Source organism: Mus pahari, chromosome X (assembly GCF_900095145.1).
Source record: "Mus pahari chromosome X, PAHARI_EIJ_v1.1, whole genome shotgun sequence".
NCBI lineage: Eukaryota > Metazoa > Chordata > Mammalia > Rodentia > Muridae > Mus > Mus pahari.
Genome location: NC_034613.1, coordinates 28466402 through 28477458, shown reverse-complemented (window position 1 = coordinate 28477458; position 11057 = coordinate 28466402). Strand labels below are relative to the sequence as shown.

At 43.2% G+C, this 11057-nt stretch overlaps 1 protein-coding gene across 1 annotated transcript; it reads right to left on the bottom strand.

The window, feature by feature from the left end:
* Positions 1-2834: 2834 nt before the first annotated feature.
* On the bottom strand, positions 2835-10741 carry Pgrmc1 (progesterone receptor membrane component 1). The gene is made up of 3 exons (XM_021187714.2): positions 10317-10741; positions 6635-6790; positions 2835-4130 (listed from the first exon to the last, which is right to left on the bottom strand). Exons 1-3 carry the CDS (start codon positions 10642-10644, stop codon positions 4027-4029), a joined length of 588 nt encoding a protein of 195 aa, XP_021043373.1. The 5' UTR covers positions 10645-10741; the 3' UTR covers positions 2835-4026.
* Between the last annotated feature and the right edge of the window lie 316 nt (positions 10742-11057).

Genomic DNA, 11057 nt, shown 5'->3' with positions numbered 1-11057 from the left:
GTAAGAAAAGACAATAAAATTGCAGATTTCAGCAGCATGTGCAAAGGTTTGGGTTTTCTCCCTGTAATAGATGTGGTGCTAAGTCATTTTGATTCAGCACTTTCGCACTGTTTCTTTGCTAAATGCTTCCTGGGACCTCCAAGTAACAATACTGCTTTTGCCGAACCCTGGAGTTTCGTACCCGTCTGTGGTAATGCATTGTAGATCTGTGTCAACCCCTTTTTGTGGTGTAGGCCTTACATGAGAAAGATAATAATAGCTTACTCTGTGCTTGTCACTCGGTGGCTTAGTAAAGAATGTACTGGAACAAACTGTTATGACTACTTGATACTGTTGTTATTTAAGTTGTGAAGTGTGTTTCCTCGTATCTTCTTTTTGTCCCATCAAACAAGGGCCTAAACTTGTTTTATTTAAAGAGGGGTGTCCGTATGCTTCCCTTGTATGTGCTGCTAATCCTGTAAAGGGAAAGTCTGCTAAGTGCTTTGTTCATTTGTTTGAATTTCTCAGGTAGAAGGCCATGTAACCTAGGCATTTTGAAAACACAACCAAATCAATGTGTTTTTGTTGCAAAACTGTTCAATGTGTTAATTTTAAAATAAATGCTCATTGATTCCACTTTGGGAGGGTGTTTCTATCTGTAGTAGGGTGTGTTACACTAATGTTGCTCTTTTTGGCTTATTTGCATTGTTAGGGAAATGATGCGTAATTTAATTTTCATACATTTAAAAATAAAATTGTCAATAGTGACAATAGTGACTATTGACTGATCATTGTACCGGGGTAGATCAATGTGCACCCATAACATTTCCAACTCATTTCAATATTTTAGCTCTACTTCACTTTTATGATAGGAACTGAACCTGTCAGAGTTAAAGGAACCAATGCCTGTTTCTTATTCGTTGTGGATTAACTGAAATCACATTTAGACTCAAAATCATTCTTCTTGAAGTACATCTAAACATTATTTCTGAGAATTTCATACACATATACAATGAAATATGGTCTTATCTGCCCCCCACCTCCACTTCTCCATTTCCCCTCATAATCCTAACACACCCCCTTCCAAGGTAATGTCTTCTTTTTCTGATGGCCCAGTAAGTCTAGTTAGTGCTGCCCATATGTACATGTGTGGGAACGTGGGAAACCTATCAGTGACCACACCCTCGAAGAAAGGTTCCCCCTCCCCGAGCAACTATCTCTGTCAATAGCTCCTCAGTACAGGGTAGGGCCTGGAGATCATCTGTATCATTTATACTGGAATTTTGGCTGGCTTGGTCCTGGGGCAGGTAACCACAGCTGCTGTGAATGCATGCTACTGTGAATGCATGTCATGTCCAGAAGACAGCATTTCACAGCATTTTCCCCTGGCCTCTGCCTTTTATGCTTTCTGCCTCCTCTTAAGTGATGATCCCTGAACCTTAGTGATGGGTGGGGTTAATATAGATGTCCTGTTTAGAGCTAAACACTCAGTGCATCTTTTTGAGACAGGGTCTCACTTGTAGCCTAGGCTGGCTTTGAACTCCTTATCCTCTTGCCTCAGCCTCCCACATGCTGGGATTACAGATGTATGCCACCATTTTTGGCATAGCACGTTTAATCAGTGCTGTCAAATGGTGACAAAATTGGTACTATGGGATTTCATTTCATCTCATTCTCTCAGTTGTGTGTGAAACTTGAAGTTTATAGATGTCTAAAACTATGAATACAGAATGGGGAGTCTATTCAGGGAGTTTAGAATCATTAAAGAGTTAAATGTATTTGTACATAAAATAAGTAGCAAACTGCTTCAAAGTATTATAATGAAGACAGCTTGTACCTTCAACTCTGGGCACTTTAGAGCTGTAATGCTCCTTTTTGGGTTCCACAAGTTCTTCCTGAAACATTAATAAGTGAATGATTGTTCTGAATCAAAACCAAATCACTCGGTGTCCCATGGTAGGTTGACCACATTCTAGTGAATGGCACCTTGCCATGAGAGCATTGGCAGCATAAGCTGAACTTGGTTATGGAAAGAGAGGACATATTGTTGGGAAGGGGTAGGAGTGAGTCTGAGAGGAGTTAGGAGTAAAGGCGGGGAGTGAGTCCGTTAAAAACACTGTATGTATGAAATCCTCAAGAATATTTAAGGAAAATAAAAGCCACATTCCTCCTGCCATAAGCCCCCTACACTCCCCTACTACTCAGTAGTAACGTGACACCCTAATGACAATGTTAGACTTCAGTCTAGAAAGTGGACTCAGGCAGAATTTGACAATTCACAATATAGCAGTTCTGCCTTCTTTCTCAACTTGTTGCCTTCTCTTTTCCTTCCTTCTCACTATGTAGCCCAGGCAGGCTGCCTTTAACTTACCTACACATAAGTCTAACACCCAAAAGTTAAACTCAATTTTAAGCTAAAGTGAAATGACAAAATATGATGAATGTTTATTCTTCAGAGAATTTTACACATGTATACCAAGTATTATGATCATATCTAAACTCTCCTGGACCGCCCCCCCCTCCAAGATATCCCCAGTGGTCTTTAGAAAACTATCCCACATCTAATTAGTGCTGCCTGTATATGCACACAGGTACAAGGCACTGAGGCACGAGGAACCTACTAGCAGCCACTTTCAAAGAAAACTGACTATCCCCACCTTAGTTGCCATCAACTCCCAAAAGCTCCTCAGGGGCTTGGGATTATGAGCGCCTCTTCAGTTGGTGCTTGAATGTTGGCTGTCTTGATCTTGCTGTGAGTTCATGAGTGCACTAGCTATGACGTGACCAGAATCAGCCATGGCATAGCTACTCCCTCCTCCCAACAGCTCTTAGGTTTAAAAAATTAAGCCTCACTATATTGGTTAAAACCTTTTTATTAACTGACCCAAGCACTTCATTTTTTTTCTGATTTGAGGTAAAACCATTAAACACAGCTCACAAGAAAATACAATGACTATTTAACTACAATTACAAGAGTTTGAAACCTCACTAGTTGTTCAGATAATACTTTTACAAATTTACACAACTGTAGAATCTACTTAAGCTAGGTTTAGTATTAACCAAAAGAGTATTATCCAAGACCTAGACACCTGACGACTACTTTTGAAGTGACTACAAGTTTGTAACAACAGAAGGATTTAAGTGTTACCTTAGGAATGTATTTTCCTTTCAAACTCACCCAGCTAGTGCCATGTAGTGTTTTCTCATTCTTCAGAGATGTCAGTGAAAGCTTTTGGAGAAGCACACACCTGTTCCTGCCCTGCAATTCCTCTCAAATTTTACATCTGGTCAATAACCACATAACCATCACTCTGCTACAAGCAAGAGAATTTTCTTTTGCAAAGTTCTCCTTTGAATTTTCAGATGCTGTTTTAGTTCCAACTGTCAATTATCATGTGTGTGAGAGTTACTGTGCGTGGGAGAGTGTCCACATGGGGTCAAAGATGATAAATCAGTCCACAAATGAACACAGGCAATGTGTTTGCCCCAACTGAGACCAGTATTGAGGTTTCATTTTGTTACTGGACTTATGTTTTGAATCAATACCATAGATTTTGGAACACTGCAGATTTGCTTTAGGGGTAGATAAAACAAAAATCATGCAGTTAAGTCAGTTGTGTAAAATGGGCTTGTTTTCAGAATACAGCATGGCTAGATGCTGATCCCTCTTCATTCTTAGTACATTTACCATTGTGCCCAGTGTGTGTGCACTTACCATTGTGACCAGTATGTGGAAATACCCAAGTTTTCCCTCTCTCAGGAAAATCAAATTGTAATTCAGTTTGTTCTAACTACAGATAGATGAGAAATAGCTTTACCATTTGCATTACAAGCACTGAAGTTCACTTTCTGGATTTGTGACATAACAAACACATCATGCATTCTAAGACGAGCTGATTTTATCGGTGTCACTAGTGATGTTACTTAAAAAATTTACAGCAAGTTCAAAACTTCTCTAAATATTGAAATCACCATGTTGTAAAGACAGACTGGAATGTTACAAATGATTTTGCAAAATACAAAAATAGATATGCTCCACCGAATGCTTCAGTCATTCTTCCGAGCTGTCTCGTCTTTTGGTTCTTCGTCATCTGAGTACACAGTAGGCTCCTCCCCTTCCTTCAGCAGTTTTCCCACGTGATGATACTTGACTGGAGGTAGAAGAAAAAAAACCACAATCAGTCACTCTCATGCTTTACAACAAAAATCACTACATTTCATTTTAAAGCATTTATGAGAAGTCCACACAATATACTCAGCAATGCCTTAGGCTTCTTGATAGATATAAAGGGATTATATCATAATCTTTGCCAAAAATGGAATTAAGAGTTTTGTTCAAAAGACAAAAATATAAAGCAGCAAACCATGTCAGGTGGTATCAAAATGACTTGAGCCTCTGTAGGAAGTATTCATAGGAAGACCTCACTAAGAGCTAGGGAGGTTATAAGGAATTTCATGGAAGATACACTTTGGGAAATGTATGGACAGATGTCAGGTGAAATTTCCAGAAAAATGAAAACACATTCAAAGGCACATAGGCAAGACTGGGCATATCTGGGAAACAGTAAGAACATGTCATCAGGAATAGAATTGGCATTTGGAAATAGTAGGAGATAAGTCTGGCTAATCAGTGTGTGGGAATATTATGAAAGACCTGAAAAGCCAGCCTGAGAAATCTGAACTTCGCCTATAGGTGGCAAAGGTACTGAAAGTTTGTAAGAGAAAGAATGACACAGCAAAATAGCACTCCAGCAATGTTATCACCCAACTATGCAGGACAGAATTCAGGAAGAGCAGTTGAGCAGGGTGACCAGGAGGCTGGTATGCAGAGGCAAATGTGAAGGAACCACAGGCAGGAGTATTAAAGTAAAAGGATATGAGACAGCTTCATAGAAAACTGGGAACATCCATTAATGAAGTGGCATCTGGACAGCCTGTGAACCAAAATGAGGACTGCAAAAAGGTCACATGACAGGAGAACTAGAGTCAGAGCACGGACCAGAATTGAGAAATTAGTACCAGACAAGAATCAGGAGGGACAGAAAGCTGAAGCAGCGCTAGGGGCAACCTGGAGGATGTTAGACCATGATGGGCTGGAATAATGGTTAAGTACATCAGCAGGACAGCAGAAGACATTTTTTTCCCCGGCGTGGGAAAAGGCTATGGGTTGGCAAGGGACTAGGAAGGGATTGAGGATGTTGTAGCCAAGAGGTTTATGTGTGAAGTCAGAATTAGCAAGCTCCATTATAATCAAGTGAATGCAGGGTTAATGCACATTTCTTTTCTGATATGGGGAGGAATGAGGGTAAGCAACCTGTCTAAACAGGTAACTAAAGCTGCTTTTATGTGAAACAACCGAAACTTCCCTATTTGAACATAGTATAAAATGTGTCTGTGTGTTGTGGGGTGGTGGCTTGGGACTGTGCAAGATAAAAAAAACTCAAGTGGCAACCTCCTCAAGGGGAATCCACAATGATTTCTGAGTGTAGCTGGGGTGTCACAACAGGCTGGGTTAGGCCTAGGTGAAAGGAGTTGTGGGCAAAATCAAATCAAATCAAATCACCTTTTCCCCACTGATGCCAGAAAGCTCTAGAGCAGAGCTTTGTGGATTATAAATCACAACTCACTAGTTTCATATAGAAGATTATGATTACACAGGCATCTTGGGCAAATGTTAGTGACCATGTTAGGTAGCTGGGCTGTTTTCAAAGTCCAAAGATTTGTGTCCTGACTTGAAAGCTATACTTGTACTTGGTCTGTTCAAGATCCAAACTCAAAAGGTAGTGTCACATCTGGCTTATTATTAACCAAGAACTCTCTCGGGTTATTCTGAAGAAGATAGTTGGATATAACCAAAAGAATGTGCATGATTTAAACTGATTGTGGGGATGGGTAAATTAAAAGTTTTCCCCCTCTACACCAAAACATCTTCCTTAAACTAAGTGGTCATGGTCTTCACATACATTTCATTAAATCTGGAAAAGATTATTGTAGTTCAGATTTGTGCCAGGGAAGTACTCTTAAAATGATCGTTTTAACCCTTGGGACTTAGGTTTGGCTGAAGCCTGTTCCTGCAGATTTGAATTTCATCCCTTAATTTCCACCCCAACTGTAAATACTTTACCCTCCCTCCCATACATACATAAGCCTGAAACAAGTGTTTCTTTTTTCTTCAAAAACAATGCAGACACCATTGTTTGCTGGGCAGATTATAAGCAGCATTTATATGTGAGGCCTAATTTTTAGGTAGGTTAAATCAGATTCCACGAGAAGCTGTTTGGCAGAACACAAGTTTCCCATTCTTCAAGAGACCTGTGGGCTGCTTTTAAACAGTAAGTTTGACAAGACAGGGCTTATGAAAATCTTACTTCCTGCAGGCAAGAGGCCCACCATCCGTTCCCTACATGCTCAAATGCTAGTATGGAATCTATAGCCCTTCATGCAGAGGCACGCATCAAGAAAACTTGGTATGTCATCATAGTAAGTGACTCAGCACTGCTACCATTCCTTTATGCCATGAACTTGACCTGTCCAAGATTCAGGAGCCTATCAAAATGCACCCAATTTCAGGCTGCTTAGTAATAACTATTGTTTGTTCATAAATATGCATTACTGGTAGAAATTTGATCCAGGCAAAATATAAAGCAATGCTTACAAGTGAACTGAGAATCCCAATCACTCAGGGTCTCCTGCTGTGCAGGAGTGAGGTCAGAAAGGTCATCATACTCATCCTTCAGTGCTTCTTTGTCCAGGCAAAATGTGGCAAGGCCCCTGGATGCATCTCTTCCGGCAAAGACCCCATATGGCCCCTCTTTAAAGACAAAATGAAACCGAAGACAGATTCTTTACTAGATAATACACTTCTTTTTGGCTCACATAAATAGAAGATAGATTCCTTGCTTTCAACACCAAAAGCCTCCTTTTAATTTTTTTTTTTTTTTTTTGAGAAAGGGTTTCTCTGTGTAGCCCTGGCTGTCCTGGAACTCACTCTTGTATACCAGAATGGCCTCGAACTCACAGAGATCCATTTGCCTCTGTCTCCTGAGTGCTGGGATTAATGGAGTACACCACTTCCTGGCTTCACATTCCATTATTGAGCTGCATGTATACTTACACTTTGATCATTACATAAGGGATATTGACAAACTTTACTGTCACTTCGATAAGTAAAATGAAATAAAGATGTGTAGCATTTGAAATCTATGTCCTGCACATAGCTAATATAAGCTTAAGTAATTCTTTTGAGGGTGGCCTTAGTGGGGATTGTCTGATTATACACTCCATGGGTTAGAAGTCAGCTTTGTATCTACAGGTTGGCTCTATTCTGGGTGCTTGAGCCAAGGCAGTCAAAGTTAGTTTCTAACCACTAATGTGTAAATGAAAACATTTTCCTATCAACATATTCTGGTATGTTTTAAATGATCGTTAGTTGCAAGACATGAATCCTACGGCAAGAGTAATCATTTTACAAATACCAGTGGTTCAAAAGCCTCTCCACATTATACAACCTTTACTGTCTTATTTAAATCAGAACTCACAACAAGGGAGATCAGTTTTGGTACTGTTATTATGTATAAGCATACAAATGAGTGTAAATAGTGGTGAAAACTTTAACATTTTCACTGAAAAGAGCTGCAATCAGTGCCTTCAAATAATCTCATAAAACCTTGAAAATGCTATTATGTGTAACATCATAGCAAGCTTTTGTCTGAAGACAGTGGATCAATCTGAATCCACCTAAAGTGGTTATTTAGCGTTAAATATTGCACAAGCAAATGAAAGGAATTCAGGGTACTTTAAGCAATGCCTCGTTTTCCCAGAAGGAGGCTAGATAGCAACTCTGGCCTTAAAATCATACCAACTAGGAGAATGGCTGGCATTTCATTACAGTGTGGTTATCTGAAACTTTAGTCAACCAAATTGTTTTTCTTTCTAATATATTAAATTTAAGATCCATTTTTTTTTTGTAGGACCGGGGCTTTGCATATTCTAGGAGAGCACTCTACTGCTGAGATGTATATACTTCAAACCCTTAGGATCATCTTGTACATGCAACTAAGATTCTAAAATAGGGGCTGTTTTCAGCCCTCTAGAGAAGGTTTAAAAAAGAAAAAATCATATGCTTTTCACAAAATATATACTGCTAATGGAAATAGTAGCACCTAGTGCTTGGAAACAAAGTTGTTTTCGTCTGGACTCTTACCACTTTAGAAATTACAGTCCCTGGACCGGTAATGCATAGTTAAACAAGATCTAAGGCAAATATTAATAGTCTTTAGAGAATATATTTTGTTCACTACAAAGCATATTAACTAGATGCTTGGTGGGCAGAGCTTTGTGTTTTACTCACTGCTATCGCTAGCACCTACGACCGTGCTGTACATAGTACTAACACTCAAATGGCTTTACTTTAGGTGTACTCCGTAAAAGAAAATATTTCCACTACGATCTCATCAGTGCGTTCCTGGGCCCACTCAAACTTGGCCTCCTCATATTGGGGATGTGCTTCTTGTCTTTTTATGTTCCCAGAGGGAAAACTAAGGCCTTGAGACCACAAGGCGTTGCACCAGATCCCACAGCTGGTCAGGGACGACAGTGAGGCTAGAATGTAGCGTGCTGGTTGACTCCTAGTTGTAGCTGTTCCTGTATACACAGCGATATCCTATCCGGAGGCAGGATGACTCTGCAAACTGGAACCTACCTGGTTAGAATGGAGACAGCTTGACTCCAGCTGTGCTCTCTGAAAGCATGGAGGCTCCCCGTGTGATGACTTTGCAAATACAACCAGATGACGAGGCCTCGTGCCATTTGTGTTGATTACCTTATGGTTTAGCTTAATAATTATGGGTAATTACACCATTGTTTATGGATAATGTGTGACTACAGTGACAAATAATATGTAGTTTTCCTATTATTTTGCAGTCACATGCCTACAACAGAACGTAATTTTCTAAAATGTCTGAAAGCAGAAACGAAGGGTGAGAGTTTGCTAAAAAAAAAAAAAAAGCCTTTGGCACATGTGATTTTGATTGGCTGGACTCTGGAGACTTAACGGAGTGGGTATGTCTGGTTTGGATTAGTGCTGGCTAGTCTTCCCTCTCAGACCAATGAGCATGTGAACATACCCCCACCCCCACCCCCGAGTTCCTGGTGCTGAGAGGAATCCATATTGGGAGAGCTAAGGCCTCCTCTTCCTCTGGAAATGTTCTAGAAGGCAGGGCTTTCCAAATCTGGCTGATTCCCCATTCCCCCACAGCACAGTAGTAAACATGTAGATTTTTTAGCCCTCTCCCCTGCCCCTGAGTCTAAGTGTGGCTATGGATGGTCAGGCCAAGAATCTGTATTTTTCATTAAGCATCAGGTGATTGTGATAGGCAATCCAGTTTGGAAAAGCCTCATCTCTGGGGAGTTGTCCATCCCTTGTTTTCCCCTTGGTTGGCTTTTCCTGAAATCCCCCCCACCCATCGGGCTTCACAGTCTTACCCTATTGTTTCTCAGGACCCCCCCTCCCTCCTTCCCACTCACCCCCCCCGTTTCATTTCATTTTATTTTTCCACCTCCCAGCCTCCCCACTCTATCATACACTAAACATGGTGTTTCTGACCATCTCACCATGTTACCATAGCCCACCCACACTCTGCTCTTAATGCAAACAATCAAGCTTGCTCGCTTGTTCATCATCCAGCCTCTCTCTGAGTCCACCCCACACTGCACGCACTTACACATACCAAAGACATACCTAACACATGTCACATTCCAAGCGCCACCCCCCAGACAAACGGTGTACACCAAACACACATTCACAGCGCATGCACACAGCATACACACACACACACACACACACACACACACACACCCATTCTACGCCAGGAACAATGCCTCTTTACCTGACACTAATCCCCTTCTCCACTTTCTCTCTTCACACACCCTTACATTCCACCATGGCTCCTCCGGCGTCATCGGCCTCCACGTCTTCTCAAGTGTCTGGGCCTCTCTGGAGACACCTTCTTTTTTTTCTCAAATCCGAAGTCTCCCCCTCTTTTCAGTACCCCCGCCCCAAAGCCGATTACCTTCGAAAAGTTCCCCAATATCCCGGGCCTTCGGGCCTCGCTGTCCCTCCCACCCGTGGTTTCCAAGCCTCAGCCTCATTCGAGCATCCCATCCCCCCGTACGCACTCCCACCCACCCAGAACCTCCTGCCCCTGACCCGCTCCCGGAGCCGCCCGCCTTCCCTCCGACCCTCCCACGGGGGCGCCCCACCTCCCTAGGCCTCCCTCCCGCCCTGCTCCCACGCCAGGGTCTTTTGTCTCCACGACCCCCTGGTCCTGCCTCCGTACCCGGCCCGTAGAACTTGCGGCCTTTGGTCACGTCGAACACCTTGCCGTTGATGGCCATGAGAATGCGCGGGTCCTGGACGCCATCGAAACGCTTCAGCTCGGCAGGGGTGAAGTCGCGTCGCTTGAGGCGGGGCAGCGGGGGCGGCTCGTCGTCGTCGTTGTCGCCACTGGCACCAGGCTGGTCCCCGCGAACGATCTTGTAGAGCAGGAAGATGCAGAGGCCCAGGAGGAGCAGGTTGAGAGGAGACGTGAAAATTTCGTGCAGCAGCCCGCCGCCCTCTAGCTCGCTCGGGTCGGCGCCAGTCGCCACTACATCCTCGGCAGCCATGATCTCTGGAGCAAAGGTTGGGCCCGGCTAGGCAGAGCTCCGGAACAGTCAGTCCGCTTCCTCCGCCCTCCCAGCGAACAGTGGCGCGCGGCGTGCTGTGACAGAGGAAGAAAAGCCTCGGGAGGGGGCGGGGCTCCGAGGGGCGGAGCCTACAAGCCCCCGCCCTTCTCGGCCACCTAAGCGCCCCGCCCTGCTCGGGCTGGCTCTAGCAGGCTTGGGCTGGCTCGGACTCTGCTTCGGGAGCCCCGTGCGTAGACTTGGGGTCTTGGTCTTTCTCCCTCAATGGCTCTGTCAACCAGGGCCACTGAGCCCAGCCCACATCTCTGTTCTACCTGCTGGGCCTCTGCCCCAGTTTCCGGGCTCCCTCAGATCGTAGTGCAGCTCACAGACACACAGCTCAGTCTCTTGCATAC